Source organism: Ornithorhynchus anatinus, chromosome 17 (genome assembly GCF_004115215.2).
Source record: "Ornithorhynchus anatinus isolate Pmale09 chromosome 17, mOrnAna1.pri.v4, whole genome shotgun sequence".
In the NCBI taxonomy this organism is placed as follows: Eukaryota; Metazoa; Chordata; class Mammalia; order Monotremata; family Ornithorhynchidae; genus Ornithorhynchus; species Ornithorhynchus anatinus.
Window position 1 is genome coordinate 32,296,928 of NC_041744.1, and position 20,473 is coordinate 32,317,400.

The 20,473-nt window shown below is 40.7% G+C and overlaps 1 protein-coding gene across 3 annotated transcripts in view; it reads left to right on the plus strand.

Annotated features, from left to right (window-relative positions):
* Positions 1 to 4,588, plus strand: part of ST3GAL6 (ST3 beta-galactoside alpha-2,3-sialyltransferase 6) — a 112,857-nt gene extending 108,269 nt beyond the window's left edge. For all 3 annotated transcript variants that reach the window (XM_029082475.2, XM_029082474.2, XM_029082476.2), the window contains 2 exons: positions 2,982 to 3,134; positions 4,187 to 4,588. In XM_029082475.2, coding sequence (XP_028938308.1) covers positions 2,982 to 3,134; positions 4,187 to 4,273 — 240 coding nt within the window. In that variant the 3' untranslated portion in view covers positions 4,274 to 4,588. The remainder of the gene's footprint in view (positions 1 to 2,981; positions 3,135 to 4,186) is intronic.
* The last annotated feature ends 15,885 nt before the right edge of the window (positions 4,589 to 20,473 follow it).

A 20,473-nucleotide genomic window follows, 5' to 3' on the forward strand; every position in this document is an offset into this window, starting at 1 on the left:
ACATTGAGAAAGACGTGAATGCAGTGGATTTGACAGCCAACAACAGAGATTCATCTATCCATAGCTGGGAACTTTGAGTTTGCTTAAAGGGGAAAGAAACGTGGTGTTTACTCTGCAAAGTTTGTTTGAATTTTTAAGTGAGGCACTCTCCTCCCCTTGGGCCACACTGGGGCCTTTTCTTCAGCACTGGTTTGGAAGGCAGGCCCTGCCTGGCACGTATTCTCCACCTTTGTGGCTCCAATTCTTGGCCTCAAGGTGTCGGGATTATAGAATGGAGGCTTTGTATTTGATCGCCTGTGCATTAATTGAGAAACTCTCTCATGTCCAGGTATTTGTTGTGTATGGATCATAACCTTTTCCCCTTTAAGCTCCAGGAAGTACAGATTCTGTCCTCTCCACCTGAACAAATCTATGTTTGAGGGTTTTGTTGTTGTTTTTTTGCTTTGTTTTATTTTTTAATGGTACCTGTTAAGTGCCAGGCACTGTGCTAAGCACTGGAGTGGATACAAGATACGTTGGATACAGCCCCGTCCCATACAGAGCTCACAGTCTAAGTAGGAGAGAGTAGGATTTAAATTCCATTTTACAGATGAGATAACCAAGGAACAGAGAAGTTGTTACTTGCCCAAGGTCACCCAGCAGACAAGTGTCCACTGTGTCTGTGTCTAATCAGATCCAGGATTAGAACCCAGGTCTTCTGAGTCCCAGGCATATGCTCTTTCCACTAGGCCACGCTGTTGGACTTCCATGCTTATTGCTCCTGTTGCTCTTTGCAGGGTTAGGGTAGGTTCTCTGAGTCTCTAAATGGACTCAGCTGAATGCAAAGGATCCTAACTTATCAAAAAAAGAAACCACTGCTGGACCACCACTGAAAGCCGGTTTCACCTCTACAATATCGCCAAGATCCGCCCTTTCCTCTGCACCCAAACGGCTACCTTACTGTTACAGGCTCTCGTTATATCCCGGCTAGACTACTATGTCAGCCTTCTCTCTGACCTCCCTTCCTCCTCTCTCGCCCCGCTCCAGTCTATTCTTCACTCCGCTGCCTGGCTCATCTTCCTGCAGAAACGATCTGGGCATGTCACTCCCCTTCTTAAACAACTCCAGTGGTTGCCTATCGACCTCCGCTCCAAACAAAAACTCCTCACTCTAGGCTTCAAGGCTCTCCATCACCTTGCCCCTTCCTACCTCTCCTCCCTTCTCTCTTTCTACCGCCCACCCCGCACGCTCCGCTCCTCCGCCGCCCACCTCCTCACCGTCCCTCGGTCTCGCCTATCCCGCCGTCGACCCCTGGGTCACATCCTCCCGCAGTCCTGGAATGCCCTCCCTCCTCACCTCTGCCAAACTGATTCTCTTTCCCTCTTCAAAACCCTACTTAAAACTCACCTCCTCCAAGAGGCGTTCCCAGACTGAGCTCCTCTTCTCCCTCTACTCCCTCTGCCATCCCCCCTTTACCTCTCCGCAGCTAAACCCTCTTTTTCCCCTTTTCCCTCTGCTCCTCCACCTCTCCCTTCCCATCCCCACAGCACTGTACTCCTCCGCTCAACTGTATATATTTTCGTTACCCTATTTATTTTGTTAATGAATTGTACATCGCCTTGATTCTATTTAGTTGCCATTGTTTTTACGAGATGTTCTTCCCCTCGACTCTATTTATCGCCATTGTTCTTGTCTGTCCGTCTCCCCCGATTAGACTGTAAGCCCGTCAAATGGCAGGGACTGTCTCTGTTGCTGACTTGTTCATCCCAAGCGCTTAGTACAGTGCTCTGCACATAGTAAGCGCTCAATAAATACTATTGAATGAATGAATGAATGAAAGAGAGGAAGGCAAGATAAAGTGTCCATCCAGCCCCAGCTTCCATCTCCCAACAGTGGCAACAGGATGGTTGGAGGAAGAGAATTGAGGAAGCCAAGAGTATCCAAGCTGCTGTCACCCCAAATTAATCATATTTCTCGAGTGCTTACTGTGTGCAGCACTGTATTAAGCACTCGAGAATACACTATAACAGATTTGGCTTACCTGTTCCATGCCTACAGCGAGCTTCCAGGCTGTAGGTAGCTGGTATCCAAGCCTTCCCCATATTCATCGAGCACCACCTCTGCTCTTGGGCTCCAACCAAGCTTCACTTGACAGATCCAGAATCTGCCCATTTCTCTTCATCCTAAAGGCCAAAATCCAGGTCCAAGCACTTGCCATATCTCGGTTTGCCAGCCTCATCAACTGCTTCCCTCTGCAGTCTATTCTGCTGTCCCCATCATTTTTCTTTTCTAAAATCTGGTTCAACCCATTTTTCTCATTCCTCTCCATCTGTCTGAAGCAGAAACTCCTGAACCTCAGCTTTATGGCCCTCCGTCAGCCCTTAGTCTGGCGGGAACCCTTGACTAGTACTCTTCTTTCTGGTCTCTATGGCTGGAGACCTAGTCTCAATCTCTCCCTTGGCATCTGACAGACTACCATTCTCCCCATATTCAAAATCTTTGGGGAAACACATCTCCCCCAAGGGTGTGGGAGTACTTTGGTTCATACTTTATATTTTTTGTTCCTCCCTCTTAGCTCTAATTCACTTTAGTGGGTCTCACCACTCTTAGATTGAAAGTTCCCCAAGGGCAGGGGTCACTTCTATTAATTATATTTTGCTCTCCCAAACATACAGTACAGTGTTCTCTGTATACAGCAGGAGCTCGGAAAATCCTAATGATTGGTTGAATACACTTGCCACACCTCCTTCCTGGTGATTTCTGAAGTCAGGATTTCTCCCAGAGAAAGGGATTCTTGACACGCTTAACCCTGGCATTTTAAAGCGCTTGTGGGATTGAAGACATTCTAGTATAAATAAATACCTTCAGTTCTTGAGAGGAACTGAGCACTGGGTCATGCTTTGGCTCAAACTAGGCGAGCTGTGGATGTGTTCTGTGCTGATGATACATTCCTTGGATTTCACTTCAGTCCGAGGTCGTGACTTTACTTTTTCTCATTTTAGAAACCAAAACACCCGACGACTGGGATGATCGCTATCACACTGGCATTTCAGATATGCCACGAAGTCCACCTGGCAGGCTTTAAATACAACTTCACCGACCATCACAGTTCTTTGCACTATTATGGGAATGACACTATGACTCAGATGAGCCAGGTAACATACACCCATTGAACACACAGCTCATTTTATCTACCTTATCTGTTTCTTCTCTTGTTGCACGACAACTGGTTTTCAGCTTCAGAGGACCTGGGTTCTAATCCTGGCTCTGCTCTGTTATACCTTGGGCAAGTTGCTTACCTTTTCTGTGCTTCAATTACCTCATCTGTAAAATGGGGATTATATCCTCCTCCCTCCATTTAGACTGTGAGCACCTTGGGGGACAGGGACTGTGTCCAATGTGATAAACTCGTATCTGCCCCAGCGCTTAGAACAGTGCTTGACACAAAGTAAGCATTTAACCAATACCGTAATAAATGAGATGATTTGGAGTTGGACAGAAAAAAGAGGAGAGTGAGGTTTGGACCCCATCAGTTGATATTGTTTCAGCAATGACTAAATTTAAATGGCATACTATTCCAACCCCTAGATTGAACCTCATTACAGAAAACAAGTAGAATGTATTATTAACAACAGAAATAATAATAACTTGGAATTTAAGTGCTTACTATGTGCCAGACACTGTACTAAAACCTGGAATGGATTCAAGCAAATTGGGTTGGACACAGTCTCTGTCCCATATGGGGCTCACAGTCTCAATGCCTATTTTACGGATGAGGACTTGCCCAAGGTCACATAGCAGACTACTGATGGATCTGGATTAGAATACATGACTTTATGACTCTCAGGCCTGTGCTCTACCCACTAACACAAGCATTTAAGTCATTCTTGGGCCCCTAATTTGATCCACCAAATTTATTATGAGATGGATAACAGGGAAAACAGTTCCCAGGACCCCCCAATTCCCTACTTACTACTGTGTAGCTTTATGCTGTTGGGACTAACTTTTCAATTTGAGGTGTTGGCCTAAATGAGACTTGCATGATCCCTCAGCCTTGATCTACTCAACAACAAACACTCCAGCCTCTTTCCTCACACTGACTGGTGGGAGCAAATTGAATTGGAAGGGCTCAACTTATATAGGCTTTAGTTATAAAAATACCAATTTGTGAGAAAGTTAAATAATTGTGTTTTCTTTTCTTCTGCAGAATGCATACCATAATATAACCGCAGAGCAAATCTTTTTGAAGAATCTTATAGAAAAGGACTATGTTATCAATTTGATAAAAGATTGATGACAAGTACTAAGGACTCCCAAAGAAGCATAATTGATGTTTCATCAGTATTAGTTTTATTTTTTTATACTGAAATTTTAGTTTATTTTTTAAAATGCCACATTCATTTACCAAGAAGTATGGGGGGGAAAATATCATGAGGGTCAGAATGGCTACAATGTCTGTTGCTTTTGCTGGTCATTGCAATGCAATGCCATTCCAGCGGGAATCAATTTCTGTGAATATTTAATTATGAAATCAAAACTCAACTTCCAGCTTCTGTATCAGGGAAATAAATATCAAAGCATATATTTTGCCATTTATTTAAAAAAAAAATAGCCTGTGGCTTTTTAAAAATTCTTACCTGCCGTTATTTTAAGGCAGTTGAGCAGAGGCTGTCAAAGTAAAAAGACAAGCCAGGTGATTCCATACCCAACTGTCTCAACTCTTCACAGTTACATAGCACCACTCACTTTTCCTTTTTGTCCCTTGCTGCGATTAAGACAGAAATCTGAACTGCTACCACCCAGGACGTTCAGGTCAGGATACCTCCTACTTACAATAGGAGGTCGAGATCAGAAAGAACAGATAGTTTCAAGCGTGGAAGTTCTTTACAATGTAAATTTCAGGCCTGTTCTGTATAATAAATGTATTGCGTGCTTATGTGCAGAGCACTGTACTAAGCACTTGGGAGAAGATAATAATAGAAATATGAACTACAACCAACCAGGAGGTTCAGGTCAGGATACCTACTTCTTACAGTAGGGGGTCGAGATCAGAAAGAACAGATTGTTTCAAGAGTGGAAGTTCTTTACAAAGTAAATTTCATTGCGTGCTTATGTGCAGAGCACTGAAAAAAGCACTTGGGAGAACATAATAGAAATCTGACCTGCAACCACCCGGGACATTCAGGTCAGGATACCCAGTACTTACAATAGGGGGTCGAGACCAGAAAGAAAAGATTGTTTAAAGCGTAGAAGTTATTTACAATGTAAACTTCAGGCCTGTTCTATATAATAAATGTATTGAGTGCTTATGTGCAGAGCACTGTACTAAGCACTTGGGAGAACAATAGAAATTGGAACTGCAACCACCCAGGACGTACAGGTCAGGACACCTACTACTTACAATAGGGGGTCGAGACCAGAAAGAACAGATTGTAAAGAACTGCCACGCTTGAAACAAAGTAAATATCATTCCTATTCTAGATAATGAATGTATTGAGTGCTTATGTGCACAGCACTGTACTAAGCACTTGGAAGAACATAATAATAGAAATCTGAACTGCTACCACCCAGGACGTTCAGGTCAGGATACCTACTACTTACAATATGGGGTCAAGACCACAAAGAACAGATTGTTTCAAGCGTCGCAGTTCTTTACAAAGTAAATATCATTCCTATTCTAGATAATAAATGTATTGAGTGCTTATGTGCACAGCACTGTACTAAGCACTTGGAAGAACATAATAATAGAAATCCAAACTGCTACCACCTAGGATGTTCAGGTCAGGATGCCTATTACTTACAATAGGGGGTCGAGACCAGAAAGAACAAATTGTTTCAAGCATGGTAGTTCTTTACAAAGTAAATTTTATGCCTGTTCTGGATAATAAATGTATTGAGTGCTTATGTGCACAGCACTGTACTAAGCACTTGGGAGAACATAATAATAGAAATCTGAACTGCTACCACCCTGGACGTTCAGGTCAGGGTCGAGACCAGAAAGAACAGACAGGTTCAAGCGTAGAAGTTCTTTACAATGTAAATTTCAGGCCTGTTTGATATATTTTGTGCTATGTGCAGAGCACTATACTAAGCACTTGGGAGAACGTAATAATAGAAATCTGCACTGCAACCACCCAGGAGGTTCAGGTCAGGATACCTACTACTTACAGTAGGGGGTCGAGATGAGAAAGAACAGATTGTTTCAAGCGTGGAAGTTCTTTACAAAGCAAATTTCATTGAGTGCTTATGTGCAGAGCACTATACTAAGCACGTGGGAGAGCATAATAGAAATCTGAACTGCTACCACCCAGGACGTTCAGGTCAGGATACCTACTACTTACAATAGGGGGTCGAGACCAGAAAGAACAGAGTGTTTCAAGGTTGGAAGTTCTTTACAAAGAAAATTTCATGCCTGTTCTAGATAATAAATGTATTGAGTGCTTATTTGCACAGCACTGTACTAAGCACTTGGGAGAACATAATAATAGAAATCTGAACTGCAACCATCTGGGAGGTTCGGGTCAGGATACCTACTACTTACAATAGGGGGGTTGAGACCAGAAAGAACAGATTGTAAAGAACTTCCAGGCTTAAAACAAAATAAATTTCATTGAGTGCTTATGTGCACAGCACTGTACTAAGCACTTGGAGGAACATAATAATAGAAATCTGCACTGCTACCACCCAGGATGTTCAGGTCAGGATACCTACTACTTACAATCGGGGTCGAGACCGGAAAGAACAGATGGTTTCAAGTGTGGAAGTTCTTTACAAAGTAAATTTCATGCCTGTTCTAGATAGTAAATGTATTGAGTGATTATGTGCACAGCACTGTACTAAGCACTAGGAAGAACATAATAATAGAAATCTGAACTGCTACCACCAAGAACGTTCAGGTCGGGATACCTACTACTTACAATAGGGGGTCGAGACCAGAAAGAACAGATGGTTTCAAAAGTGGAAGTTCTTTACAATATAAATTTCAGGCCTGTTCTAGATAATAAATATATTTCATGCTTATGTGCAGAGGACTGTACTATAGCACTTGGGAGAACTGCACTGCAACCACCCAGGAGGTTCAGGTCAGGATACCTACTACTTACAATAGGGGGTCGAGACCAGAAAGAACAGATAGGTTCAAGCGTGAAAGTTCTTTACAATTTCATGCCTGTTCTACATAATAAATATATTTCGTGCTTATGTGCACAGCACAGTACTAAGCACTTGGAAGAACATCATAATGGAAATCTGAACAGCTACCACCCAGGACGTTCAGGTCAGGATAACTACTACTTACAATAAGGGGTCGAGACCAGAAAGAACAAATCATTTCAAGCTTGGAAGTTCTTTACAAAGTAAATTTCATTGAGTGCTTATGTGCAGACCACTGTACTAAGCACTTGGAAGAATATGATAATAGAAATCTGCACTGCAACCACCCAGGACATTCAGGTCAGGATAGCTACTACTTAAAATAGGGGGTCAAGTTAAGAAAGAACAGATAGTTTCATGCGTGGAAGTTAATTACAAAGTAAATTTGATGTCTGTTGCATGTGATAAATGTATTGTGTTCTTATTTGCACAGCACTGTACTAAGCACTTGGGAGAACATAATAATAGAAATCTGAACTGCAACCACCTAGGAGGTTGAGGTCAAGATACCTACTACTTACAATAGGGGGTCGAGACCAGAAAGAACAGATTGTAAAGAACTTCCACGCTTGAAACAAAGTAAATTTCATTGAGTGCTTATGTGCAGAAGACTGTACTAAGCACTTGGGAGAACATGATAATAGAAATCTGAACTGCAACCACCCAGGAAGTTCAGGTCAGGATACCTACTACTTACAGTAGGGGATCGAGGCCAGAAAGAACAGAGTTTCAAGCGTGGAAGTTCTTTACAATGTAAATTTCAGACCTGTTCTAGATAATAAATGTATTGAGTGCATATGTGCACAGCACTGTACTAAGCACTTGGGAGAACATGATAATAGAAATCTGAACTGCAACCACCCAGGAAGTTCAGGTCAGGATACCTACTACTTACAGTAGGGGATCGAGGCCAGAAAGAACAGAGTTTCAAGCGTGGAAGTTCTTTACAATGTAAATTTCAGACCTGTTCTAGATAATAAATGTATTGAGTGCATATGTGCACAGCACTGTACTAAGCACTTGGAAGAACATAATAATAGAAATCTGCACTGCTACCACCCAGGACGTTCAGGTCAGGTTACCTACTACTTACAGTAGGGGGTCGAGACCAGAAAGAACAGACTGTTTCAAGCGTGGAATTTCTTTACAATGTAAATTTCATGACTGTTCTAGATAATAAATGTATTGAGTGCTTATTTGCACAGCACTGTACTAAGCACTTGAGAGAACATAATGATAGAAATCTGCACTGCAACCACCCAGGATGTTCAGGTCAGGATACGTACTACTTACAATAGGGCTTCTGGACCAGGAAGAACAGATTGTTTCAAGTGTGGAAGTTCTTTACAAAGTAAATTTCATGCCTGTTCTAGATAATAAATGTATTGAGTGCTTATTTGCCCAGCACTGTAATAAGCACTTGGGAGAACATAATAATAGAAATCTGAACTGTAACCATGCAGGACGTTCAGGTCAGGATACCTACTATTTACAATAGGGGGTCAAGACCAGAAAGAACAGATAAGTTCAAGCGTGGTAGTTCTTTACAATGTAAATTTCAGGCCTGTTATATATAATAAATGTATTGAGTGCTTATGTGCAGAGCACAGTACTATGCACTTGGAAGAACATAATAATAGAAATCTGCACTGCTACCACCCAGGACATTCAGGTCAGGATACCTACTACTTACAATAGGGGGTCGAGACCAGAAAGAACAGACTGTTTCAAGTGTGGAAGTTCCTTATAACGTAAATTTCATGTTTGTTCTAGATAATAAATGTATTGAGCGCTTATGTGCACAGCACTGTACTAAGCAGTTGGAAGAACATAATAATACAAATCTGAACTGCCATGACCCAGGATGTTCAGGTCAGGATACCTACTACTTACAATAGGGATCGAGACCAGAAATACAGATTGTTTCCAGCGGGGCAGTTCTTTACAAAGTAAATTTCATGCTTGTTTTAGATAGTAAATGTATGGAGTGCTTTTGTGCACAGCACTATACTCAGCACTTCGAAGAACATAATAATAGAAATCTGCACTACTACCACCCAGGACGTTCAGGTCAGGATACCTACTACTTACAGTACGGGGTCGAGATCAGAAAGAACAGATTGTTTCAAATGTGTAAGTTCTTTACAAAGTAAATTTCATTGAGTGCTTATGTGCAGAGCACTATATTAAGCACTTGGGAGAACATAATGATAGAAATCTGAACTGCTACCTCCCAGGACGTTCAGGTCAGGATACCTACTACCTACAATAGGGGACGAGACCAGAAAGAACAGATTGTTTCCAGCGGGGCAGTTCTTTACAAAGTAAATTTCATGCCTGTTGTAGGTAATAAATGTATTGAGTGCTTAGGTGCACAGCACTGTACTAAGCACTTCGAAGAACATAATAATAGAAATCTGCACTACTACCACCCAGGAAGTTCAGGTCAGGATACCTACTACTTACAGTAGGGGTCGAGACCAGAAAGAAAAGATGGTTTCAAGCGTGGAAGTTCTTTAAAAAGTAAATTTCATTGAGTGCTTATGTGCAGAGCACTGTACTAAGCACTTGGGAGAACATACTAATAGAAATCTGAATTGCAACCACGCAGGACGTTCAGTTCAGGATACCTACTACTTACAATAGGGGGTCGAAACCAGAAAGAACAGATAAGTTCAAGCGTGGTAGTTCTTTACAATGTAAATTTCAGGCCTGTTCTATATATTAAATGTATTGAGTGCTTATGTGCACAGCACTGGTCTAAGCACTTGGAAGAACATAATAATAGAAATCTGAACTGCTACCACCCAGGACTATCAGTTCAGGATACCTACTACTTACAATAGGGGGTCAAGACCAGAAAGAACAGATTGTTTAAAGCGTGGCAGTTCTTTACAAAGTTAATTTCATGCCTGTTCTAGATAATAAATGTATTGAGTGATTATGTGCACAGCACTGTACTAAGCACTTGGGAGAACATAATAATAGAAATTTGCACTGATACCACCCAGGACGGTCAGGTCAGGATACCTACTACTTACAGTAGGGGGTCGAGACCATAAAGAAAAGATAGTTCCAAGCGTGGTAGGTCTTTACAATGTAAATTTCAGGCCTGTTCTATATAATGTATTGAGTGCTTATGTGCAGAGCACTGTACTATGCACTTGGAAGAACATAATAATAGAAATCTGCACTGCTACCACCCAGGACGTTCAGGTCAGGTTACCTACTACTTACAATAGGGGGTCGAGACCAGAAAGAACAGACTGTTTCAAGCGTGGAATTTCTTTACAGTGTAAATTTCATGCCTGTTCTAGGTAATATATTTATTGAGTGCTTATTTGCACAGCACTGTACTAAGCACTTGGAAGAACATAATAATAGAAATCTGCACTGCTACCACCCAGGACGTTCAGGTCAGGATACCTACTACTTACAATAGGGGGTTGAGACCAGAAAGAACAGATTGTTTCCAGCGTGGAAGTCCTTTACAAAGTAAATGTCATTGAGTGCTTATGTGCAGGGACTATACTGAGCACTTGGGAGAACATAATCTTAGAAATCTGCACTGCTACCACCCAGGATGTTCAGGTCAGGATACCCACTACTTAAAATAGGGGTCGAGACCAGAAAGAACAGATTGTTTCAAGCGTGGCAGTTCTTTACAAAGTAAATATCATTCCTATTCTAGATAATAAATGTATTGAGTGCTTATGTGCACAGCACTGTACTAAGCACTTGGAAGAACATAATAATAGAAATCTGCACTGCTACCATCCATGACGTTCAGGTCAGGATACTTACTACTTACAATAGGGGGTCGAGACCGAAAGACAAGATAGTTTCAAGCGTGGTAATTCTTTACAATGTAAATTTCAGGCCTGTTCTATATAATAAATATATTTCGTCCTTGTGTGCAGAGCACTGTACTAAGCACTTGGAAGAATATAATAATAGTAATCTGAACTGCTACTATCCAGGACGTTCAGGTCAGGATACCTACTACTTACAATAGGGGTCGAGACCAGAAAGAACAGATTGTTTCAAGCGTGGAAGTTCTTTACAAAGTAAATTTCATGCCTGTTGTAGATAATAAATATATTGAATGTTTATGTGCACAGCACTGTACTAAGCATTACGAAGAACATAATGATAGAAATCTACACTGCTACCACCCAGGACGTTCAGGTCAGGCTACCTACTACTTACAATAGGGGGTCGAGACCAGAAAGAACAGACTGTTTCAAGCGTGGAAGTTCTTTACAAAGTAAATTTCATGCCTGTTCTAGATAATAAATGTATTGAGTGCTTATGTGCACAGCACTGGACTAAGTACTAGGAAGAACATAATAATAGAAATTTGAACTGCTACCACCGAGGACGATCAGTTCAGGATACGTAGTACTTACAATAAGGGTCGAGACCAGAAAGAACAGATTGTTTAAAGTGAGGCAGTTCTTTACAAAGTTAATTTCAGGCCTGTTCTAGATAATAAATATATTTCGTGCTTAGGTGCACAGCACTGTACTAAGCACTTGGAAGAACATAATAATAGAAATCTGCACTGCTACCACCCAGGATGTTCAGGTCAGGATACCTACTACTTACAGTAGGGGGTCGAGATAAGAAAGAACAGATTGTTTCAAGCGTGGAAGTTCTATACAAAGTAAATTTCATTGAGTGCTTATGTGCAGAGCACTGTTCTCAGCACTTGGGAGAACATAATAGAAATCTGAACTGCAACCACCCAGGACGTTCAGGTCAGGATACCTACTGCTTACAGTAGGGGGTCGAGACCAGAAAGAAAAGATAGTTTCAAGCGTGGTAGTTCTTTACAATGTAAATTTCAGGCCTGTTCTATATAATAAATGTATTGAGCGCTTATGTGCAGATCACTGTACTATGCACTTGGAAGAACATAATAATAGAAATCTGCACTGCTACCACCCAAGACGTTCAGGCCAGGATACCTACTACTTACAATAGGGGGTCGAGACCGGAAAGAACGGACAGTTTCAAGCGTGGAATTTCTTTACAAAGTAAATTTCATGCCTGTTCTAGGTAATAAATTTATGGAGTGCTTATTTGCACAGCACTGTATTAAGCACTTGGAAGAACATTATAATACAAATCTGAACTGCTACCACGCAGGACGTTCAGGTCAGGATACTTACTACTTAAAATAGGGGGTCGAGATCAGAAAGAACAGATTGTTTCAAGCGTGGAAGTTCTTTACAAAGTAAATTTCATTGAGTGCTTATGTGCAGAGGAGTATACTAAGCACTTGGAGAACATAATATTAGAAATCTGAACTGCTACCACCTAGGACGTTCAGGTCAGGATACTTACTACTTAAAATAGGGGTTGAGACCAGAAAGAACAGATTGTTTCAAGCTTGGTAATTCTTTACAATGTAAATTTCAGGCCTGTTCTATATAATAAATGTATTGAGTGCTTATGTGCAGAGCACTGTACTATGCATTTGGAAGAACATAATAGAAATCTGGACTGCAACCACCCAGGCGGTTCAGGTCAGGATACCTACTACTTACAATAGGGGGTCGAGACCAGAAAGAACAGACTGTTTCAAGCGTGGAAGATCTTTACAACGTAAATTTCATGCCTGTTCTAGCTAATAAATTTGAGTGCTTATTTGCACAGCACTGTATTAAGCACTTGGAAGAACATAATTATACAAATCTGAACTGCTACCACCCAGGACGCTCAGGTCAGGATACCTACTACTTACAATAGGGGGTCGAGACCAGAAAGAACAGACTGTTTCAAGTGTGGAAGTTCTTTACAAAGTAAATTTCACTGAGTGCTTATCTGCTGAGAACTGTACTAAGCACTTGGGAGAACATTATAATAGAAATCTGAACTGCAACCACCCCGGACGTTCAGGTCAGGATACCTACTACTTACAGTAGGGGATCAAGACCAGAAAGAAAAGATAGTTTCAAGCGTGGTAGTTCTATACAATGTAAATTTCAGGCCTGTTCTATATAATATATTTCGTGCTTATGTGCAGAGCACTGTACTAAGCACTTGGAAGAATATAATAATAGAAATCTGCACTGCTACCATCCAGGACGTTCAGATCACGATACCTACTACTTACAATAGGGGGTCCAGACCAGAAAGAACAGATTGTTTCAAGCCTGGAAGTTCTTTACAAAGTAAATTTCATGCCTATTCTAGATAATAAATGTATTGCGAGCTTATGTGCAGGACACTGTACTTAGCACTTGGGAGAAGATAATAATAGAGATCTGAACTGCTACCACCCAGGACTTTCAGGTCAGGATACCTACTACTTACAATAGGGGGTTGAGACCAGAAAGAACAGATTGTTACAAGAGTGGAAGTTCTTTACAAAGTAAATTTCATGCCTGTTCTTGATAATAAATGTATTGAGTGCTTATGTGCACAGCACTGTACTAAGCACTTGGAAGAACATAATAATAGAAATCTGATCTGCAACCACCCAGGATGTTCAGGTCAGGATACCTACTACTTACAGTAGGGGATCGAGGCCAGAAAGAACAGAGTTTCAAGCGTGGAAGTTCTTTACAATGTAAATTTCAGACCTGTTCTAGATAATAAATGTATTGAGTGCATATGTGCACAGCACTGTACTAAGCACTTGGAAGAACATAATAATAGAAATCTGCACTGCTACCACCCAGGACCTTCAGGTCAGGTTACCTACTACTTACAGTAGGGGGTCGAGACCAGAAAGAACAGACTGTTTCAAGCGTGGAATTTCTTTACAATGTAAATTTCATGACTGTTCTAGATAATAAATGTATTGAGTGCTTATTTGCACAGCACTGTACTAAGCACTTGAGAGAACATAATGATAGAAATCTGCACTGCAACCACCCAGGATGTTCAGGTCAGGATACGTACTACTTACAATAGGGCTTCTGGACCAGGAAGAACAGATTGTTTCAAGTGTGGAAGTTCTTTACAAAGTAAATTTCATGCCTGTTCTAGATAATAAATGTATTGAGTGCTTATTTGCCCAGCACTGTAATAAGCACTTGGGAGAACATAATAATAGAAATCTGAACTGTAACCATGCAGGACGTTCAGGTCAGGATACCTACTATTTACAATAGGGGGTCAAGACCAGAAAGAACAGATAAGTTCAAGCGTGGTAGTTCTTTACAATGTAAATTTCAGGCCTGTTATATATAATAAATGTATTGAGTGCTTATGTGCAGAGCACAGTACTATGCACTTGGAAGAACATAATAATAGAAATCTGCACTGCTACCACCCAGGACATTCAGGTCAGGATACCTACTACTTACAATAGGGGGTCGAGACCAGAAAGAACAGACTGTTTCAAGTGTGGAAGTTCCTTATAACGTAAATTTCATGTTTGTTCTAGATAATAAATGTATTGAGCGCTTATGTGCACAGCACTGTACTAAGCAGTTGGAAGAACATAATAATACAAATCTGAACTGCCATGACCCAGGATGTTCAGGTCAGGATACCTACTACTTACAATAGGGATCGAGACCAGAAATACAGATTGTTTCCAGCGGGGCAGTTCTTTACAAAGTAAATTTCATGCTTGTTTTAGATAGTAAATGTATGGAGTGCTTTTGTGCACAGCACTATACTCAGCACTTCGAAGAACATAATAATAGAAATCTGCACTACTACCACCCAGGACGTTCAGGTCAGGATACCTACTACTTACAGTACGGGGTCGAGATCAGAAAGAACAGATTGTTTCAAATGTGTAAGTTCTTTACAAAGTAAATTTCATTGAGTGCTTATGTGCAGAGCACTATATTAAGCACTTGGGAGAACATAATGATAGAAATCTGAACTGCTACCTCCCAGGACGTTCAGGTCAGGATACCTACTACCTACAATAGGGGACGAGACCAGAAAGAACAGATTGTTTCCAGCGGGGCAGTTCTTTACAAAGTAAATTTCATGCCTGTTGTAGGTAATAAATGTATTGAGTGCTTAGGTGCACAGCACTGTACTAAGCACTTCGAAGAACATAATAATAGAAATCTGCACTACTACCACCCAGGAAGTTCAGGTCAGGATACCTACTACTTACAGTAGGGGTCGAGACCAGAAAGAAAAGATGGTTTCAAGCGTGGAAGTTCTTTAAAAAGTAAATTTCATTGAGTGCTTATGTGCAGAGCACTGTACTAAGCACTTGGGAGAACATACTAATAGAAATCTGAATTGCAACCACGCAGGACGTTCAGTTCAGGATACCTACTACTTACAATAGGGGGTCGAAACCAGAAAGAACAGATAAGTTCAAGCGTGGTAGTTCTTTACAATGTAAATTTCAGGCCTGTTCTATATATTAAATGTATTGAGTGCTTATGTGCACAGCACTGGTCTAAGCACTTGGAAGAACATAATAATAGAAATCTGAACTGCTACCACCCAGGACTATCAGTTCAGGATACCTACTACTTACAATAGGGGGTCAAGACCAGAAAGAACAGATTGTTTAAAGCGTGGCAGTTCTTTACAAAGTTAATTTCATGCCTGTTCTAGATAATAAATGTATTGAGTGATTATGTGCACAGCACTGTACTAAGCACTTGGGAGAACATAATAATAGAAATTTGCACTGATACCACCCAGGACGGTCAGGTCAGGATACCTACTACTTACAGTAGGGGGTCGAGACCATAAAGAAAAGATAGTTCCAAGCGTGGTAGGTCTTTACAATGTAAATTTCAGGCCTGTTCTATATAATGTATTGAGTGCTTATGTGCAGAGCACTGTACTATGCACTTGGAAGAACATAATAATAGAAATCTGCACTGCTACCACCCAGGACGTTCAGGTCAGGTTACCTACTACTTACAATAGGGGGTCGAGACCAGAAAGAACAGACTGTTTCAAGCGTGGAATTTCTTTACAGTGTAAATTTCATGCCTGTTCTAGGTAATATATTTATTGAGTGCTTATTTGCACAGCACTGTACTAAGCACTTGGAAGAACATAATAATAGAAATCTGCACTGCTACCACCCAGGACGTTCAGGTCAGGATACCTACTACTTACAATAGGGGGTTGAGACCAGAAAGAACAGATTGTTTCCAGCGTGGAAGTCCTTTACAAAGTAAATGTCATTGAGTGCTTATGTGCAGGGACTATACTGAGCACTTGGGAGAACATAATCTTAGAAATCTGCACTGCTACCACCCAGGATGTTCAGGTCAGGATACCCACTACTTAAAATAGGGGTCGAGACCAGAAAGAACAGATTGTTTCAAGCGTGGCAGTTCTTTACAAAGTAAATATCATTCCTATTCTAGATAATAAATGTATTGAGTGCTTATGTGCACAGCACTGTACTAAGCACTTGGAAGAACATAATAATAGAAATCTGCACTGCTACCATCCATGACGTTCAGGTCAGGATACTTACTACTTACAATAGGGGGTCGAGACCGAAAGACAAGATAGTTTCAAGCGTGGTAATTCTTTACAATGTAAATTTCAGGCCTGTTCTATATAATAAATATATTTCGTCCTTGTGTGCAGAGCACTGTACTAAGCACTTGGAAGAATATAATAATAGTAATCTGAACTGCTACTATCCAGGACGTTCAGGTCAGGATACCTACTACTTACAATAGGGGTCGAGACCAGAAAGAACAGATTGTTTCAAGCGTGGAAGTTCTTTACAAAGTAAATTTCATGCCTGTTGTAGATAATAAATATATTGAATGTTTATGTGCACAGCACTGTACTAAGCATTACGAAGAACATAATGATAGAAATCTACACTGCTACCACCCAGGACGTTCAGGTCAGGCTACCTACTACTTACAATAGGGGGTCGAGACCAGAAAGAACAGACTGTTTCAAGCGTGGAAGTTCTTTACAAAGTAAATTTCATGCCTGTTCTAGATAATAAATGTATTGAGTGCTTATGTGCACAGCACTGGACTAAGTACTAGGAAGAACATAATAATAGAAATTTGAACTGCTACCACCGAGGACGATCAGTTCAGGATACGTAGTACTTACAATAAGGGTCGAGACCAGAAAGAACAGATTGTTTAAAGTGAGGCAGTTCTTTACAAAGTTAATTTCAGGCCTGTTCTAGATAATAAATATATTTCGTGCTTAGGTGCACAGCACTGTACTAAGCACTTGGAAGAACATAATAATAGAAATCTGCACTGCTACCACCCAGGATGTTCAGGTCAGGATACCTACTACTTACAGTAGGGGGTCGAGATAAGAAAGAACAGATTGTTTCAAGCGTGGAAGTTCTATACAAAGTAAATTTCATTGAGTGCTTATGTGCAGAGCACTGTTCTCAGCACTTGGGAGAACATAATAGAAATCTGAACTGCAACCACCCAGGACGTTCAGGTCAGGATACCTACTGCTTACAGTAGGGGGTCGAGACCAGAAAGAAAAGATAGTTTCAAGCGTGGTAGTTCTTTACAATGTAAATTTCAGGCCTGTTCTATATAATAAATGTATTGAGCGCTTATGTGCAGATCACTGTACTATGCACTTGGAAGAACATAATAATAGAAATCTGCACTGCTACCACCCAAGACGTTCAGGCCAGGATACCTACTACTTACAATAGGGGGTCGAGACCGGAAAGAACGGACAGTTTCAAGCGTGGAATTTCTTTACAAAGTAAATTTCATGCCTGTTCTAGGTAATAAATTTATGGAGTGCTTATTTGCACAGCACTGTATTAAGCACTTGGAAGAACATTATAATACAAATCTGAACTGCTACCACGCAGGACGTTCAGGTCAGGATACTTACTACTTAAAATAGGGGGTCGAGATCAGAAAGAACAGATTGTTTCAAGCGTGGAAGTTCTTTACAAAGTAAATTTCATTGAGTGCTTATGTGCAGAGGAGTATACTAAGCACTTGGAGAACATAATATTAGAAATCTGAACTGCTACCACCTAGGACGTTCAGGTCAGGATACTTACTACTTAAAATAGGGGTTGAGACCAGAAAGAACAGATTGTTTCAAGCTTGGTAATTCTTTACAATGTAAATTTCAGGCCTGTTCTATATAATAAATGTATTGAGTGCTTATGTGCAGAGCACTGTACTATGCATTTGGAAGAACATAATAGAAATCTGGACTGCAACCACCCAGGCGGTTCAGGTCAGGATACCTACTACTTACAATAGGGGGTCGAGACCAGAAAGAACAGACTGTTTCAAGCGTGGAAGATCTTTACAACGTAAATTTCATGCCTGTTCTAGCTAATAAATTTGAGTGCTTATTTGCACAGCACTGTATTAAGCACTTGGAAGAACATAATTATACAAATCTGAACTGCTACCACCCAGGACGCTCAGGTCAGGATACCTACTACTTACAATAGGGGGTCGAGACCAGAAAGAACAGACTGTTTCAAGTGTGGAAGTTCTTTACAAAGTAAATTTCACTGAGTGCTTATCTGCTGAGAACTGTACTAAGCACTTGGGAGAACATTATAATAGAAATCTGAACTGCAACCACCCCGGACGTTCAGGTCAGGATACCTACTACTTACAGTAGGGGATCAAGACCAGAAAGAAAAGATAGTTTCAAGCGTGGTAGTTCTATACAATGTAAATTTCAGGCCTGTTCTATATAATATATTTCGTGCTTATGTGCAGAGCACTGTACTAAGCACTTGGAAGAATATAATAATAGAAATCTGCACTGCTACCATCCAGGACGTTCAGATCACGATACCTACTACTTACAATAGGGGGTCCAGACCAGAAAGAACAGATTGTTTCAAGCCTGGAAGTTCTTTACAAAGTAAATTTCATGCCTATTCTAGATAATAAATGTATTGCGAGCTTATGTGCAGGACACTGTACTTAGCACTTGGGAGAAGATAATAATAGAGATCTGAACTGCTACCACCCAGGACTTTCAGGTCAGGATACCTACTACTTACAATAGGGGGTTGAGACCAGAAAGAACAGATTGTTACAAGAGTGGAAGTTCTTTACAAAGTAAATTTCATGCCTGTTCTTGATAATAAATGTATTGAGTGCTTATGTGCACAGCACTGTACTAAGCACTTGGAAGAACATAATAATAGAAATCTGATCTGCAACCACCCAGGATGTTCAGGTCAGGATACCTACTACTTACAGTAGGGGATCGAGGCCAGAAAGAACAGAGTTTCAAGCGTGGAAGTTCTTTACAATGTAAATTTCAGACCTGTTCTAGATAATAAATGTATTGAGTGCATATGTGCACAGCACTGTACTAAGCACTTGGAAGAACATAATAATAGAAATCTGCACTGCTACCACCCAGGACCTTCAGGTCAGGTTACCTACTACTTACAGTAGGGGGTCGAGACCAGAAAGAACAGACTGTTTCAAGCGTGGAATTTCTTTACAATGTAAATTTCATGACTGTTCTAGATAATAAATGTATTGAGTGCTTATTTGCACAGCACTGTACTAAGCACTTGAGAGAACATAATGATAGAAATCTGCACTGCAACCACCCAGGATGTTCAGGTCAGGATACGTACTACTTACAATAGGGCTTCTGGACCAGGAAGAACAGATTGTTTCAAGTGTGGAAGTTCTTTACAAAGTAAATTTCATGCCTGTTCTAGATAATAAATGTATTGAGTGCTTATTTGCCCAGCACTGTAATAAGCACTTGGGAGAACATAATAATAGAAATCTGAACTGTAACCATGCAGGACGTTCAGGTCAGGATACCTACTATTTACAATAGGGGGTCAAGACCAGAAAGAACAGATAAGTTCAAGCGTGGTAGTTCTTTACAATGTAAATTTCAGGCCTGTTATATATAATAAATGTATTGAGTGCTTATGTGCAGAGCACAGTACTATGCACTTGGAAGAACATAATAATAGAAATCTGCACTGCTACCACCCAGGACATTCAGGTCAGGATACCTACTACTTACAATAGGGGGTCGAGACCAGAAAGAACAGACTGTTTCAAGTGTGGAAGTTCCTTATAACGTAAATTTCATGTTTGTTCTAGATAATAAATGTATTGAGCGCTTATGTGCACAGCACTGTACTAAGCAGTTGGAAGAACATAATAATACAAATCTGAACTGCCATGACCCAGGATGTTCAGGTCAGGATACCTACTACTTACAATAGGGATCGAGACCAGAAATACAGATTGTTTCCAGCGGGGCAGTTCTTTACAAAGTAAATTTCATGCTTGTTTTAGATAGTAAATGTATGGAGTGCTTTTGTGCACAGCACTATACTCAGCACTTCGAAGAACATAATAATAGAAATCTGCACTACTACCACCCAGGACGTTCAGGTCAGGATACCTACTACTTA